At 40.1% G+C, this 18,835-nt stretch overlaps 1 protein-coding gene across 6 annotated transcripts in view; it reads right to left on the bottom strand.

The window, feature by feature from the left end:
- The window catches only part of LOC117204395 (discoidin domain-containing receptor 2-like), a 221,228-nt gene that overhangs the window by 70,576 nt on the left and 131,817 nt on the right, over window positions 1-18,835 (bottom strand). For all 6 annotated transcript variants that reach the window (XM_033441746.1, XM_033441747.1, XM_033441744.1 and 3 more), the window contains one exon: window positions 8,735-8,966. In XM_033441746.1, the coding sequence (XP_033297637.1) occupies window positions 8,735-8,966 (232 nt within the window). The remainder of the gene's footprint in view (window positions 1-8,734; window positions 8,967-18,835) is intronic.

An 18,835-nucleotide genomic window follows, 5' to 3' on the forward strand; every position in this document is an offset into this window, starting at 1 on the left:
AGTGCGATGGCTTTTATACTTTCGTTGTCATAGAGCTTTTACCTCGATATTCTCTAGTTCTCCAATATTTCTGTAAGCAATACAGAAGGAGATTTATAATTATGAAAGACCTGTAGGACTGTAAATATTAGGCTACTGAGAAATCGAGAGAGTTCTATAAGCTTTGCTTTGGTTTGTTTTAATTACGTCGAATCGAGAACCATTTTAATAAGGCGATACTATAAAAATTCATTTTATCGAGCGAACGCAATCGACAGGCTTGATAATAGAGGCCGTGTTTCTTTGATTTTCTCTTTCCTCTGTATCTTTTCCATCTCACATTCTTTGTTTCCCTTTTCCCCTATTTTCCTCTTTTTTTCTTTCCTTTTTATACTATAGACCCATGTAATATTATTGCGAACGAACGCGCTCGGTAATGACTGCCGCGTAATGACTGCACGGCTCGGCCAGTAATGGTGCTCACCATATTGCAATTTGAATTTCACTGAAATCAGTGGAAAAAGAGCGAGCAGACTCGCAGAATGAATATGTTAATTGGCTTTGGAATTGGCTGTCCCTATCGGTGATTGATTAAAATTCGATACGTGCTGCCAGTCTCTCGCGACGGTCGCTTGAGGGGTGAAACAGCGCGACGGAAGGGTGAGGGATCACTGCGACGGACGGGGCTCGTGGAAGTTACTTTGCGGATAAACGAGATTGAAATTTCGATGGAAATTACCGTCGGTATCTGTGGACTTAAGCGGCACGCGGTCGCCAAGTCAAACAGAAGTCTCGAGGACTCGTCATCTCCACACGCCAAACGCGTGTTTTGCCATCGCTCTGTCGCTTTAATAAATTCTAAAAGGCATTCTAATTCATTTTACCCGGCTATTTATCTCATTTCATGTCATTCGATCCATGAAAAAAATATTTCTACGTTGTCCCGAAGCTTCATTAATTTTTAAACACTGCTGAAAAAGATTGGGATATTTGTAATTGATTTCGGAAACCAGGTCCATCGACATCGAAAAAAATCCTTACGCGGGTTGAACAATTCAAAAGGAAAACTTTAACTCGAATTTTAATTCAGTAATTCAATTAAGAGGTTCAAGTCAAAAGATACAAATTAACATTTTTAAAAGTATAAACTGAAATGTTAGATAGTGATCGAAAGAAGTATGAGATATTTGACTAAATTAGAATACAAATTGCAAAGAGAAATGTTTCAAGGTATTAACGAGTCATCGATATATTGGCCGTGTCTGTAGCATTGGAAATCTGAAAAGATGCGAGAAGTTACAACAGAAAGACTATTTCAAATAACGTAAAACATGGATATATGTTTAGCCTCACTGAGAATAGTGGTACATGTTGACTTTCACCTGCGGATTTATCGCGACACACCTCTGGGAATGTTATCATCAGGGAGCAACCGTGTCTTGTTTCGCGCGTGTACTGTCCTCCTTTTCTTCCGGAATCTCAGCTCCATGCGCAATAAATTCCACGCACGACCATTACTACTATAATTTAAAGCTATTACGCTATAAGCGTGTTTATTCGACAGCGCGATTTCTTGAAAATTTAAATTTACGAATAACAATGAACGTAGTCTCTCTCCATCCTATTAACTTTCATTCTGATGTTTCAATTCATACTCATCGTTCAATGATATTTTTACTTTTCAGAGATACAAGATTTTAAATACTTGTTTTTCACCTGCGACAGTCACTGATACTATTTGAGGGAGATACGCGTATCGACATCTTTTTTTAGTATAATTGTCATTATTTTATTATGACAAACAAACGCTGATGATAAAACAAATATTTTTCGCTCCATATATATTATATTAAAAAATGTTTAGAATAAGGAAATAGCAGCGTGTCGAATATATATTCAACCATATGGAAAATGTTGTATTGTTGAATGAATAAAGGGTGCATGATCGTTGAAGATATTACGTGTATGCACGTGTCCGAGTATCGTCTAAGGATGACTGTATCGAACGAAAGAAGTAGTGAAACAAAGGAAAGAAAAATGATCGTATGCAAACTTCAAAATAGCTTAACAGCTGAAGACTCGGTGAAAGGTAGAATAAAGAAAGAGGAATAAAGAATCGAGGCTACGAGTTTTAAGTTCCTCTGAAATCATAATTACAATTTTATCATTAAATGAATTCCATTTCCATTTAATTTAAGCCTCCACATATTTAAGATCCTATACGCTACTCAATATTTTCTCATAATATTTTCCTGGAGAATCGATAAAAGTTGGAATTGAGAAAGCAGGACTCAAAGACTTGAAACTCAGAGTTTGAAATTTCAGTAAACACATTATCGCAATTTCATTATTGGACGTAGTTATCATCACGTTTCGCTTCAGGTTCCACGTATTAAAATCCTATCCTCAATTCAACATTCCTATAATATTTCCCTGCAGAGTTATTTAATTTGCCGGTGCTTACTTCATAACGAATGTAAGTAGAAGAACGTCGTAAATGAGGCTGGTCGAGGTAATTCCTGTTGGCGCCGGTACACGGACGCTAATGAAACACGTCCACGGTTGGCAATTGTCCCACCACAGGAACGACAACGAGCATCCTGACGCGAAAGGAAAAGACGGTATCGTACGGTATCATATCTCGTTCCATTTTCATCAGGATGCAGTTCTGATGCATATCGTTTGCTCTTTCACCGTTTGTACCATGAGTTGAAACGAATCTTCTTTTTGGCTTAATTCTCCGTTACAGGGAGCGGCCTCGTAATGTATTTTCGTGTCTCTGCTTATGGTGCACGCGCACGAAAGAGAAAATTAGAAGGGACTCTTAAAACGTAGAAAATCTAGGTCAAGATATGGGCTACACGAACAATCGTCTGCTTTCGATCTTAACAAACAGCATGCGAAGCTCTGTTCCTTAAACTCGCCATAACTCGCCGGCGAGTCTCTTACATTAAATTTACATTTTACATTCTGATTTTCAATCTCTTTTTAAATGAATTATTCATAACGAAATTACTTTTTTTACTTATTCACGTGAGTTTTTTATTGCGTTCAATTACGATGTTAAAGTCATTCTATTTTCTCTTTTATTTATTATATGCGAGTTCCGTTCATATTAAAGAATTCTAATAGCAATTTATTACTCGGCGCATGTAAGGTGCACTTACCTCTGTGATAGTTCGTTCGATAACGATAAGTAATTTCCCTTGCGCGTTTCACGTACGTTCATCGCGAAGTATTCCAACAACAATCTTCCGACTCGCGTCTCGACGTTCACAGTTTACAATCCCTTTGATCTTTTCTTTCGTATCACTTAATATACTTCGTGAACGAAGGAAATTGCGTTCGCGGTAAGGCGATACATTTTTTCTAGGAAAAATAGCGCTCTCCGTTCAGAAGGTAGACACGGGTTCGCTTCTGGTTCCACCTTCCGGATCCACCCTTCATACCGGTTTTCCAACGTCGATTCTCGTGCGTGCATGTATCCCTCGCCGTAAACTATTCGAAAGGAAGCCCTTGGAAATATTTTCTTACTCTTTCCGTTACTCCTTTCTCTCCTCTCTCCTCTCTTTCCCTCTCTTTCTCATTTAATATATTTCACAGGAAGGTAAAGGAAATCGTGACGGCATGGAAATTTCGCTGGCGGTCGATCGGAAACGGAAGGCGCGTTTTTCGTTGCGCTCGCATTCCTCCTTGCTTTTTGTGGGAGTGGCGGCCGCGTCTGCCGTAGAAAAATGCCCGTAGAGGGCACGGGTCACGTACAACGGGGCGATAACATAGTCGTTTTGCTTTTTCCTCCCCAACCCCTCGTACAGCCCGTGTCTCGTTTCTTCTACCTAGCCCTAGCTCTTTCTCATCTCTCTACCGGTGAACCGGGCTCTTTCGTTCTTCCTGCTCGTATTCAAAGTGCAAGGAGTAAAAGGAAGGTGCGCGTGCACAAAGATCACATACCGGCCAGATTGAGGCTGCAGGGTAAACGTTCGTGTTCTCGCTTATCCTCCTTTAACTTCCGTTCCCCCTTAAACTATCTCCTCCCTCTTTTTCTCTCTTTGTCTGTTTCTTGGTCTGTGCCATATGCCATCTTCTTCTTCTTCTCTGCTCCTTCGAATGTACACCCCTTCTCCGAGCAGCCTGAATCTAACGTCTGCTTTCTCGCTTTGAGCGAATCTGCGTGAAAATAGGAAGAACACCGGATGAAGCACACACGATGGTATGTGTTGTGTGTACCCAAACGAGCAGACGTCGGTATGGTGTGCATTCAAAAGAGAGAGAGAGAGAGAGAAAGAGAGAGAGAGAGAGAGAAAGAGAGAGAGAGAGAGACAAAAAGGAGCAGGAGGAATCTCTCGTGCCATGAGGAGAACACCAAGAAGCATTCAGACGACAGAGGCTCGTCGAATAACGAGACACACACTTTCGTGACGGAAGTCAGTCCGGAGTTTCACAAGTATTGTCACGACGCGGTGGACGCTTTCCCGTTGTGCCATCCGGGTATCGAAATATCAGGCTAAGTTATCGTAGTCGGTCGAGAAGAATAACTACGTGAGACTTTCCTTATCGAGTACAGATAGCTTCGCTTTGCGTTGTTTTCGTGGAGGAGGGAAATTGAAGATATGCTTATAATGATTTGCTTGGTTTGCTAAGTTCAAAACTGCTTATCATTATCTATTAGCTTCCTTAGAATGGAGAAATAAAACTCGTAAGCACTATATAATTTATTTTTTGCAGGTAAAACGTGAAAGGACGGAATATTCCGAAATAAAAAATGTCTAAAAGATTACCAAACTTGACATGTTAAATTAGACTTTGAAAATGTCTAGTCTTATCGGTTTTAGCTTCTGCATTTCAAATGTTCGATGAAGCTGCTTAATTATCCAACGATGGTGCACGAAAATTTGGTATTAAAATTTCATGAAAAATATCGAAGAAAATTTAAAGAGGAAAGGAATATATCAACATGAAAGGCTCTACGCATATGAAATACAATTTTTCCGATATTCCAGGGCAAAGTTTAACGTGTCGAACGCTGAAGAGCATAGCATGCCGAAGAACTTGTTCATTTGTCGATAGAAAGGAAACGAAACTATCGAGAAACACGGAATGTTCCGTCCACTTATGGTCGTCTCGAGCGACAATCGTTTAATCGACGCGTCCGCGTGATGAAAAGAACGCGAGACAAATCGAAAAATGGAGCGTGGCTCGTTACGATTGATTATGTGCTGGCTGTTTCAACGAACAGTGTATCCATTAAAATTCCATTTGCCGATATTAAACTGGACCGCGAACAATAGCGATTCTTGTTCTCAATACTGGACGAGGTTTCTTCGATTATATCGTTTCAACGATCTTCCATTGTATTTTCTAGTTAGACAAAATAATTGTAATAACGCTTTTTATTGTCGTTTAAATATTAAGAAATATATTATTAAGGAAATTTGGTTTCGAAGTTAATGATACAATAATTTTTAAATGTAAAATATTGAACGAATGATATATTATCAAAATAAACTATTTATACCAATATAAAAATATTGTAGAATCTTCTGATTTCTTATTAATTTAATGCTTTTTATTGTCCAGTAACGAAAATATTATTTCCGAGAAATTCTTTGGATCAATAATACGATTTACCACATTTTTTCTGTCCGCAGGTACAAAAGGATGATAGAAAGTGCAGTGTAATAACGTCGTAAAATTTCTTTTTTATGTGAACCAGAGAAGAAATTTTAGAGCGTTGTTTTGTAAGAACAAGCTCATTTCGGAGTATCTTTCAGTATGAAGCTTTCGTACCTTTAGTTAGTTTCCGCAGAATTCGTTTAGTCTTAAGGGACCGTGTGTGTATGGTACGTTTGTGTTCTTGTGTAGTACAAGCAAAGCTGAGCATTTTAGTGAAAATCTAGAGAGAACGTTAGGGAATTAACCCACGAGGTGTACTCGTGAGACGAACGAGGGGACTTGAATAATATTCTCTATAAGAAATTTCTCTCTGCTGCGAGGAAAGCATCAACAATGGTGTGAAAATGAAAAACTGCGCGTCACAGAGTTTCGAACATTGGAAATGCAAAAGAAGAATGTAAAAACAAGAACATTTGGGATTAGTGTGCGAAACAACTTGCACCTGAGGTTCTGGTTGCATGATCGAATATTCAGAGATGTCTATAAAATGTCTGAGTTGAATGAAAAAGAGAGAAAGAGAGTGTATTTTAAGCTAAAAAGACAGAAAATACAGATGTAAATTAAAAAGAGAATTAGCTGTACTGTGTAATCAGAAACCATGTAGTATTGCGTTCGATATTGTTCATAGTATAATACTATAACCATATGTATACAAAGGATATCAAAATCAATCACGGTTACATTATTTTAACATTATTTTTCAATAAAATAAAATGAATTCACTTGAAATATTGTATTTTTCAAAGACCAGTATGTTTTCCATTTCATATTCCTATGCCATATAAAAAGAAAAATTCATCGATGTATGTACAATTTTGATTATGCAATTGCAAAGTAACTGAATCATTAATTAAAATAAACACAATCCACGAATATAAAAACTACCTTTTCACTGTACTAAATACGGTCAATGGAATACTTCAACAATAATTCAAACGGTTCTACGTCTACTCCAAAATTTTGTCACGAATTCCCGTAACTAATCCGTAAGACATACAATTCCCAACACGTCGTCGAGCACAAGCTCCTCGTTATAATCGCGACTGACCATCCTTGCGCTTCCCTGCCGTCTCATCCATACACATATCGTCGTTATTGGCGTGTGCACACGCGCGTAATAGTAATTTAAGGCGACGTCACGAGAAGGCCTGTTCCTCGTAATTTCATTGACGCCGGTAAATCGCTTTACCGGGCATGATGTATTTTGACGAGCTAATGGATATCGCGTACAGATTATCATGCTAAAGAGACGTTAATTAACACGTCGCTCCGTTGTAACGGCAGCTTACACTGACCTAACACAGGCAGCTCCGGTTTACGCGCTATAGATACGCGTTCACGACACAACGTGAACGAAACGGGGGTTGGAAGCGGTCGCTCGACCGTTTGGGAATACAAATGGTGGACGGCCTCGGGGCCTATCGAGAGCAAAGCTTCCGCGTGATACTTGCAGATTTTCCCGTTCAAAAGAATGGAATTACGCGATGGCGCCGCTTTGTTCCCAGCCCCCTCTTCTCCCCTTCCTTTTTCCACTGGAGCCAGGCTAAAACTGTAATCCGATTTCCTTGACGAGAGCAATTATAAAGAGTGGCACCGCATTAATTCTGCCGGTACGGCCGCCTCTCGCCGCGAAATTGCTTTATAATTGGTCGTTCGTATAAAAATCTGTCGGCTACAATATTCGCTACGCTTCAGAAAAAAGAAATCGAATTTAGTCGTCAGCTTTTGCAAAAGTAATTCAAGGTTGCACGTGATAATTTAATTCGTAATGGTTCGTAAATATGTAGAGGAACGATAAGCAATTATTTTTTATAGGATGTGTGTGTTTTGGTGGTTCTGTCAAGAAGATATACGTTTCTTCTTCTGAGTCTTTAATAGCGATAGTTTGTATAATAGTTGTAATATTTGTTCAACTTAGCATGAAATAGCAACGAAGTTGTCGATCAGATGCGGCTCAAATGTCCGAGAGTCTGGCATAGTACAAATTTATCACAAAGTTAATCGTTGCCAGACTATCCTGAAGTTTAGAAATGTTTAATGCTATAAACTGACTAAACGCTCAACAGTAATGAAATGAATATTTATTTTATCTTTATACTTTTAGTACCCAGTAATATTTGCAAGAACTTTAAATGCGGGCGAAGAAAGAGTCGAAGTTTGGAAAAAATTCGTTGAGTCTTAAAATTGAATGTCTTTCTCTCGTGCTCCTCTGTTAATGTAACTGTGATAACGAAATTGAAAAGAAGAAAAAGAAAGAAACGTGAAATTGTGCTTTCAAATATAGAAATATAAACTACTTATATGATTTCATTATAAGTTCTTGACATACTTACGATTAACGTGATTTCTTGGTAAAGCTTATGAAAAACCACAGCTCACGTAATGTCTTTAATCACTTCTAAAAGAGTTAGTCGAGGGGCATTGAACAAATTTTAAGTAACAGTGCTTATAAAGTTTAAGCGTAGTTTCGAAGTTGATGAATAATTTTTTTCTCAAAATAAATTCCAGATGATGCACGTATTAAAAGTTGCCGGAAGATGTAGCGTCTGCGTGAACGGCCGAGACTAGCGTCTGACTATAAGCGATCCATTACTACTTCCACTCTGCTTTTCTCCACTTAACGCAAACGCGCAGTTAATCGTGCTTTTATTTTTATATCTTCTGAATCTCTTCTTGCTTTTATACGTTACTTTATACGTTCGCAAAAACGAGACTTTTTAAATTAACAAAAGTCTTCAATTTAATCATTTAAAAACCGTTTGATACCTCTACCGAACTCTCTTATACGATTTCTTTCGTACAAATAAATCTCAATAGATCAATACGCTTAAAATCAACATTCTAGAAAGATTGCATGACGAGACGTCGTTGCAAATGCAACTGAATACGTAATCGACTCTATTTTTAAATGAATTCAAAGCTGCGCCATGGAGTTGTCGAACGTCGTCGCGTTCTTAACGACTATAAAAGAGACAGTTGAGTGGTCGCGAGGTCGACAGAAAAAGAGGAAAAAGGTAAAAAAGAAGGTCCGCACGCTTTCGAATCGATCGACAGCGAGCAGCCAGAAGGTGTGTGTACGTACCTCCATGCCACGTCGATTTCTCCATCGCACCCACTTGTTGAACCCTGGTCGCCAATATTCGACGAAGTACTCTTCGGTGTACTCGACCCCCTGGCCGTTCCCGAACCTGCCCTGGGTCCTGGTGGACGTCAGTATACGCGGACTGTGCAGATTCACCTCGAGGTACTCCTTGCCCTCCTTCGTGACCATATTTTTCGGGCACCAAGCGCCGCCGCCCTTGTCTTGTCTCAGCCTGGGAAACCGAGGAATTACGACAAGAATTATTACGACGGCTCCGCCGCGGGAATATTCTCGTGCAAAGAGCATACTCTACGTTTACGTGGATATCACGGGATCTGCGAGAGACACTCGTGCAAAAACGCCGAATCTTTTCGTGTTTCCTTCGGTAGCCAGAGATACCGCTCCCTTGTTTCGTATGAATAAGCAATGAAGGTTGTATTTAACTTGGGGGTGTGCAGCAAATTTTCTTTCCCACCAGCCAAGGGGGAAAAACATTATTTTCCAACCCTCAGTATTTCGATACGCGTACTAGAATAATTAATGGTTGCTTTTTCCTCTCCCTCTCTCTCTTCCTCCTTCCCCTCTCATTCTCTCTTTTTCTTGCTCACTCATTGCCTTTACCTGTATTTTTTTTGACGAGCGTGATTCCACACAACGATCGACCGATGTACCCGTATAAATTAATGGCGTGTGGATTGATTTACGAGCAATCGTTTAACTGGGGATCTTTTTTCACTATCGATTTTGAGTTATTTATAATCATTTATGTGTGTCGATCCGCATTTCGAGATAATGGCTTTCAACGTTGGTGTCAGGAGACGTGGAAGATAAGAGAGAGAGAGAGAGAGAAGAAAATAGTGAGAGGGCGAGATAGACATTGGTACAAGGTGGGAAAGCAATCGACGTTTAATCATCGCACACGTTTCTGACCCATTTATATACAACATCGACGTGGAGAACAACGACAAAGCAGTTTCGATTCCAGGCCACTTCGTCGACGGTGGAACGCCGTTATTATCCACGCTTCAACCCCCTATATCTGCGTAGCTTCGACGGAATGAACAGACTCAATTTATTAAAAAGTACTTCGAGAATACTTGATTCGTATTGTTACAATTTCGCATTGAAATTATATCTTCAGATATCATATAGCTTCTTTAAGAATTGCACGATGCACTGACTTTGTAAACGTGACAGGATTTTATCAAGCGATGGAAGTGCGAATGATCAATACTTGACCTGGAAAAGTTAACGGTGTAACAGAGGAGTATTTGAACCGAATGTTTAAAATTGTCATGTGAACATAATCAAAATGTTATGTGAATTTCAAAAGATTAAATGTCGTTTGGGAATGGTTGCATCAAATAAAAAAAATAGATTAGAGAAAGAAATTTTTAAACATATTTCAATATAATTATCATTCTTCCACGTTTATCGCTTTACAAGTCACAAAGCTATCTAGAACTCAACTATCCTACAAAATATCTGGAGAAGCGAACTACAATATTGGTGAAACATCAGAATATAATTCCTACCGTATACGACTTCTCCCGGATGCCTTACATCGTAGAAACTATGTAACACGAAAGCCTAAAATTCTCGGCTCGATTCACGGGTATCTTCATACTCGAAGCAACGATTTACGAGCCGAAACAATTTATCTCGTCCGTATCGAAATCTGGATGCTCGTAACTTGAACGATCCACGAGGTAAAGCATTTTCTTATCCAACAAACAAATCCCTCGCACGATAATCTTCCAACGGAGATACGTTCTAATATATTCCTCCTAAGAACCAACCAAACGTTTCCTTGGCCATACACAATCATGGACATTCCGTGAAACGAGACCCATAATTTCTAGCACGAAACGAGTTTTTAATTCAGCGAGAGCCTGGAAGAACGTGGCCCCGATCCATACGGGATACGTGACTTCACGTTCAGTCCACTTGCTGAGCAGACACCACGGCCGACTTTCCACGCGTGCTCCCAGCTAAAAATACTGCCGCGGCCGATAACAAGATCGCATTATATACGGGCCAGAGATTCATCGGGCGATAAGAAAGTTAGCCGGCAGAGTTTAATTTTAAGCTCTACTTGCCCCGCGCAACGAGCTTTCGGAATTAAGGATATTGGCGAACCGCGGCTCAATCCGAGTGGCTCATTATCGCTCGCGAGGCGGTGGCTCGCTGCTAAACAGCTCGACCGTTGGACTTCATCGGCTGCACTTCCTAGGCCGCGATACAATTTCCTTGATTTTCAAAGCTCGTTAGCCCGGTAATCGTCTTGAAATGAAACCCTCGCCTCTACCGGTTGGCGAGACCGGCCAACTTTTTCCCCCGATATTGCGCGGATTCCCCTCGTCAATTAAAATTAATGAAAGCTGACCCACTGGCTCGCCGCGGGCAAACCCTGCCTCTGACAGGCCGCGATACTTTGTTCCGATCCGAGCTCAACCCGGAACTGCTACTGGTAATTAATCTATTATTTCGTTGCGATCTATCGTTCCGATTAATGGGATAGTTTGACAGTCGAGTTAGAAGACTGGTTGGATATTTTGGATCATTTTGATGACGATGACATTTGGGTTAAATATTGCACTGGGATTTGTTGAATTTACGTATTCTGCACTGCGTTATATTAAAATTTTCGTTAAGATCTCTGGTACGAGTGAGGTGTACTTTAACAAATGGAATGTGTTAAAACAGGTTAGACGATTTGGATTATTTCAGCGATACTGGAGTTTGTAATAAATGTCGAACGATCAGAATTTCTACAACTTATGTTATTTTTCATTTCGGTATGTTTTATATTAAAGATTTTGTCGCGACCATGGATCAGACGTATGTACATTTCAAGCTTAACTACAAGCACTTATTCAAACACACCAAATACCTGAAAGAGGATCAAGTGCTTACTTCATCTTATCGATGACAAGATAACTTATCTCGATTAAAACCTGCCAAACTTTCGTTACTTTTTATCGAATCTCATATTATGATACCATATTTTCAAGTAAAAAGATAATCGCCTCTCCATCTTATAACCATTAACAACTCCACAACCTCTGATACATCCATTTATTCCCCTATTTACGATCATCTCCCTATACAACCAGTAACAGCGATCCTCTTATCCGCAGAAAGGAAGAGAAAACTTCATCGTGATCGTCAAAGCAAAGAAGATTTTCACCGACAAAAGATCCGCCGCGAGCGAAATCGTGCTGCGGGTGTATCGAGAGTCCAGGCTCGATTTCACTGGAAAAGCATGGAATTTCCCACGAGTGGACGTTACTTCCGGTGTATCCTATACGATCCACGTCCCGATCCAGATAGACGCCATGCATGTACGGCACAAAGCGGCTGGAGAATCTTCATGGAAATATTTCAGCTGGTTCGGTCGTCGAGCACTATCATACAGGCGGCATGCCCGCATGTAAACAATAGACCAGGCGAAACCCACTGAAAGCGTTTGCGGTTAATTAGGCAGCAATGCTGTTAACAATGTCCTGGCTTCGTCCCTCTTCTCCCCCTTCCTTCTATCCCTCGTGTCTCTCTCTCTTCTCAGCCCATTTTCGTCTATCCTATCCGCAGACCTAGCTAGTCACACCGCTGAAATTCCCCGCAACGCTGCAGCCTCAACCAGGATTTCGTTCGAATAAAGTTATCCCCGACCTCTCCTTCAACCGACTGATTCCACGATCGCCTCGAGGTCGCTAATTGTCTGTCGTTCCTGCGGGCTAATTACGTCAGTAAGGAAATTAACCGCCGCACAGAGATCGCTGAAAATTTCGACAACGATGGTAGAACGTCTGGCTACCGATGCCCGCCACCAAATTTCTATTCTTTTTTCTCTTGACAATATTTGAAAGTTGGTCGAGCCTGGTTCCCAATGCGTATAATTTTTTTACATGGATGTCTGACGTTGAAATATAGTTTGATGGCACGGCATCGCGTGGTTGAGACGCGTAATGATATTTTAGAATGTTAATAAGGATTATACAATGTTTTGAAAGTTCGCGAGTAAGTTTGCAGACAGTTCGTAAATTTATACTTTAATTTAGTATGTCTTGAAGTTATTAGACAATGTCTTACTTTCGTCAGGAAGTAACTTGTGGTATCTGTTGGTTGTAACGCTATGATAAAACAATTAACATTGTTTTGCATTTTGAAGTCTATAAATAATACGGAATGTACGTATGTACAGTGGCTACAAAAATTACTGCCACGCCGTTGTATTTCTTCTAATATTTAGGTATATACTAGTCGATTAGATCGAAGTCTATTAAATTTCGTGTCATTTACTAGTACTTTCACATCGATACTATGAAATCAAGTATACAATCTAATAAAAAAGATCATTCGAATATAAATACTTTACAAGTATCGAATATCGCACTTGTTGAATATCTTTGATTTCACGAGTACATTACACAAGTAGCTCTTGTAAAATTGAATTTCATTAAGACACCTTTTTTATTTACTCGTAAATATCGAATCACTAAATTTAAGATCATAAATCAGTATCTGCAAACGGTTTTGAAAACATTCGGACTTTTGCAGAGATCCGACACTTCATCTTGATGAGTTTTCTTTCTTCCCTTAAAATCACACGACGTTCCTAACCGAAATTACTTTAATTCCCTTCTGAGTGGTTTACAACTCTCGCAAAGGCAAAACGTTAACCATGACGTTTCAATGAAGATTGTGGTCACCTCCCAAGAAGCGTGCGTTCCGCCGCGTTTACGTAATCGAATCATGGCCGAGTACGTAGCATGATAGCGATAACAGTTTCTTTCGTTAAGAGCGTCATCAACGTGGCCAGATGCACTACAGTGTCGGCCGTAACAAAATGAAAGAGAACGACGCTCGAGGAATCGCGAGGACTTCTCTTATGTTCGTTCTTGAAACCAGAACAAATTCGTCCACCAGAAAAACGCTGCACTTGCCTCGTTTCGGGAACAGGAAACGCGTAAAAGAAGTTCGAAACGCGGTAGTTAAAGATACGTAAGGGTTCTCGTACCTTTAATCATAAAATTCTACAGGAGACCATAAACAGCGACTGTAACAACTTCATCGGACTGGAAACCTTCCCTCTTAGGTTCCAAAGATAGATGAAATTCTTCTGAGTAATACTAAAATTCTGTGCGTAGAGATGATAAATAAAACGAATACAGAAAAGAATGTGAGTTAGATCGATCATAGTACAATAGGTATATCTTCTCTGAACACACGAATCTTTGTTGTTGGTTAAAGGTTGTCGTATTTTAAATTGGTTAATAAGAGGGACGCAGAGGACTGATAAAAGTGATGAAACTGCGCATAGTTATATTTCAATATTCGAACTAATCCTTCAAACTCTTGCTGATTTTGCCTCAACATCAATTTTATTTGCGGATACTTGTATGCGTTGGCGTGAATGTGACATTATGTAAAAATTGTTTACCAAAAAAAACTGAAGATTGCAAATAGTTAAGTTAGAAAAGTTGAAGATTTCTAAAAGAATTATACATTTTATGTATAATTCATTCTGTCACGAATGTGTGAATGTCAGGAATGAACACGTGTGTACGTCACCAATGTGTCTCGTTTCTTGTATATTTTATCATATTTCTGGACAAAAATTCACTTATGTCACACTTTTATTGAACTCTTTATATAACATTGAACGACGAGAAAAAGAAATGGGACATGTCGAGACCAAGTGAGATTTGAAAATATTTGCATCGACGTAGACTCTGAGCGTCAATCACTAACATAATATAAAACTGATGTCGACGTCTATCCTACGACTGTATCTACATACGCTGCCAAAACTCTACCAACAAAAAGTTTCCAAAATATCAAAGGTAGACTCAAGCAGGAACTAGATCAATTGATGAAAATCTCTCAAACAAATGTGCCGTGCTGTCATCCTCAAAATGCATCGAATCGAAACAAGATAATTCAGCTTCGTAATTAGAAGCCTAACCCTTTGCTGTTTTACATGGAATCCCGCTATTGGAGTATTCTAATTTCTTGGAAGATAGTTACGGAGTTCGATCCTAATAGGAAGCCAATAGTCCCGGGGAAATTTACGGTAGCAGCCAGGAAGACCAACCGACCGAGCAAGCCAAGCAGCCTTATAGCTCGGCCACTCCAAAGTAGCCTCGCTGAGAAATGCGCCCGAGTGGAAGCTCGGCCGACCAGAGAGGCATTACGCTGCCTCATCAGTCGAAAGGTGCATTAGCATTGCTAATGACCTGCGATCGTTACCGCCACACGCCACACCGAACACCATCCTCGTCTCGCCAACCTTGAGTCCTGGCTACGTTTGTTATTCGAAAATGAGCCATCACGATCGTGTCTGTAAAACTAACACCCGAGGTAGCTTCGTCCTTTTTCTCTTTCCATCTTCTTCTTTTCACTTCGTAAAGTAGTTGGCATGGTAACGGCTAAGGTATGTAATTTATCTTTAGAAACTGCAGACATTCGTGCTAGTTTTCAAGAAACAGCAATATTTGATTAAGTAATCGTGTTGATTTCAAGGAGATAAGGTTCTATTCCCATACGAAGTACACGGTACAGACTTCCGTGAAAAATTAACTTCTATTATTCAGTATTCTATACTCGAGCTACGTCCCTGATGAATTTTTCCAGTCGACAGAGGGATTAAACCCTCGTACTGTCAATTCGCGACGATACATCCCGAATAATGAACGACCGAATGTGCAAACCGTATATATATAGTAATCGAATTATAAAGTTGCCTTGTCGAGCGCTGGTGTCGTTCGTAAATCAATACGATCACCGATGTGTAAGCGAAAAGAATTTACGGCGCGGTCACTTTCGACGACTTAGTCCCTGAACGGCGAACGATATTCGAGCCACGTTCGCAGGCCGCTCGATTCCTTTTATTATCTGCCCGCGTACGTGAGCTTCCATCGTTCGCTGCGATGACGGCATCTAGCTTTCGTCTGTGATTCTGCTGGCGCGTTCGACGAACGTCGAATTTAATTAAATTTTTCTATAATACGGCAATCTCGGTGATAGCAGCAGTCAACGCGACCCGGTCCACTCCCAGATTCATGAAAACCCCTTAGACACTCGTACTCGAGTGAAACTAGGAACATTGCACGGTATAGCGGTAATGTTTCGACGAGAACTAACGTTCTCTCTAATTAGACGCGAAATGAGCGACTATTACAGTGCGCGGTGCACTCCGGAAGACGAACAGCCACTCGTGTGACGCTGAAAAGTATGCATTTTCGGCTAACAAGCTCGAGCCCGATGCCCGGAATATACGCTGGATCATACAGTGGTTCATAAAAATATTTGGGCGCTTGGAGAAAGCTTTCATCGATACATTATGCGTTATACAGAACATTTTGAAATATTATTACAATCGTAATGAGGCTGAGACTGAGATATGTTTTACCATAATTATATTGGTAAAGTTCGATTGGTAGATCCGTAAATGGCAAACTGTACAGGATATTTAGTAAAAATACAAAAGTATTTAAACATTATATTGATAAGTCTCGATATTAAGTGGGTCCATCTTTAACACTCGCTATGCGTACTTATTTTCTATTAAATATGTTTACAGTAAATCTCTCGCAACTTCTATATAGATTTTCAGATTGTTTTCAAGTTCTACCGATATAATCAGGACATTGCTAATGAAATTCAGAAACGTTTTATATGTGTATGTATGTGTTAAGAGATGTATTTAAAAAGTGTACGAAACCAGTATCAGAAAATAAGAGACCGCTGATAGAAATGGAAAAAAGGAGGAGAATAAGGATGAAGGAAGAAGATTGAATGGATCACAGATGGAGGAGATTGGAAACGAGTGATTCGATATTGTAGAAATTTTCGAGGCAGTGAGGTAATTTAATCTCTTAATGGTCGTTTCCTCGACGGGAATTATAAATATTGCCCCTCTTCGCTCGGATTTTCAGCTTAACATTCGGTGAATGGTAACTGGCCGCTTGTATTTCACCGTTCGAACAAATATCGAAGGGTAATTTTTCACTGATTTGTTGGAAATTCAACTTCTTGTAATTAATTCTGTCTCGAGGGAACATTTTTTAACGGCAAGTTATACGGGCAGTGGTTCTGAAACGTATCAAAAGGTAAGAGCTGTAGTGCCTTTGGAAGTAATTATGTTTCTGTGATTTTAACTCTGGTAATTATATAAGCTAAATTAAACAAGGTGCACTGATATAAATCTTTGGATAAAATGCTGCGCAGACGTTGCAAATACAAATGTTATTTCCGACTATCACAGTACATTTTCATTAACTGACTGATTAAAATTTCTGGCAGTTCGTTTCGTCAGATATACACTCTGTAAGAAGAACGATTCTTAACGCATTTAAGAATTATCCCGTTTCCAATGTTAAACTATAAAAAGAGCTATATATTTAATATTATACTGAGAAAACTCATCAATTACACGAAACATATTAAATCAAAGATTTCCCTTATTCATATCTGTCGCTACTCAATCTTATTTTTATTATATTCGTCAAGCTCTTTCAACAAATCTTGACATTCGTATTGCGTGATTTCCTATAATATTTGTATTTAGTATAGCATAGTATATAATACTTGTTCACACAGCAACAATGCCTGTTTCTAACAATACTTCCAAGAATTCCATAAACAAACGCCAACAATCTAATATCCTTCGAACTAAACAATTCTCCCCGACTACACAGTTAACTGGACGTCTCAAACAACCAGAAACACCTAGAACCACAATCAACTCTTGTAGTATCTAGTAACAGCACTTGCTCAGCTCGCTGGCTGATTTATTGCATACGCAACGACACGTGGCGAAACAACCGAGGAAGAGTACCACGTGTTGCTTCCCTTCGTCTTCGCCGAGTGGACAAATAATTCAGTTGCAGTTTTAGAGCGTGCGAGCTTTATCCAGTCCAAAACCTGCTGACACGCTTCTTTCGCGAGGAACTTAGCCGAAGGTCCCTTCTGAAAGAAATCCCTATTACCAGCCGGAGTCAAAGACGTGTCCTCCTAACTTTTCCAATCTTGCTCGCGCGACTTGTTTCGCAGGTCAACGAGTCTCTCCGCAGTTTGCTCGGTCGATCGAATATTTTCGATGGACTATCGTAAAAGGGGGGCACGCGGGGATGGGAGAACGGCGACACGGATTTATAGGGAAGCGGCGGGTTATGGCGTGCCAATGGGAAGCGGGAGAACAAGCGAATATATAGCAGGGAGGCAGCGCGTTCTTTCACGCTCGCGCGCACACCTGTCCCTCGTTGGTTGCTGCTCCCGGGCTTGCGAAGCTTGCGGGAACGGTTATCGAATATGCCGGGAATGCTGCCGCCGAATATGCCATCAGCCAAATGATCCGTGAAAATTCCGGCTGCCCCGGTGCGATTTTACGCGAGCTCGATCGAGCCTCTTTTTTTTTCTATTCCCGTACACGGTCGCGTGCGCGCGTCATACAATCTTGCATACGTACGTGTGTACATGTGTGTATGCATGAATGAGTACATAGAGGTACGTACGTACGCGTACGAGTAGAGAGATGGAGATGGAAAAGCAGCGTGGTCTGAGCTGGAAGAACGAGGGAGGAAAAAGCTGCAGTCATACCAGAACCGTCGATATTAAAGCTTATACTGAATGACAGCGATGCTCGATGGAACGTCACGGATTGATTCTGCTTCCATTTCGAAGCGATCCCTGGATCTCGATACGGAGCACTTGTCAATAAATAGAACCGTTCCTTCTCATACTCCACCCTTCTTCCTCTCTTTCTCTTTCTAGTTTCCGTCTCTTTTGGTCCGTGCTCTTTTAGTAAATCGTCTTGAAAATTCGCAAGGCGTCAATCACGGCCATCCATGACATCCGGCCAGAGTTATGAAACCGTTTTAACCTATCGAGAAGGGCAAATAAGAAAAGCTTCGAAATAAAGTTCTCAGGATGATATCGTTCGCTTCTTCGCTAAACACGAATAGGTCCGTGATGAACCTCAAATATTCAAGTTACAATTTAATTAATAGTTAACATAACGATTTCATTTATCTTTCACTCGAATTCTTATTTTCTTTAGCAACTTAGTTATCAACATCTAGTTTATTCAAGAGGACT

The sequence above is a fragment of the Bombus bifarius genome, unplaced genomic scaffold, assembly GCF_011952205.1.
Source record: "Bombus bifarius isolate JDL3187 unplaced genomic scaffold, Bbif_JDL3187 scf7180000007978, whole genome shotgun sequence".
Classification (NCBI taxonomy): domain Eukaryota; kingdom Metazoa; phylum Arthropoda; class Insecta; order Hymenoptera; family Apidae; genus Bombus; species Bombus bifarius.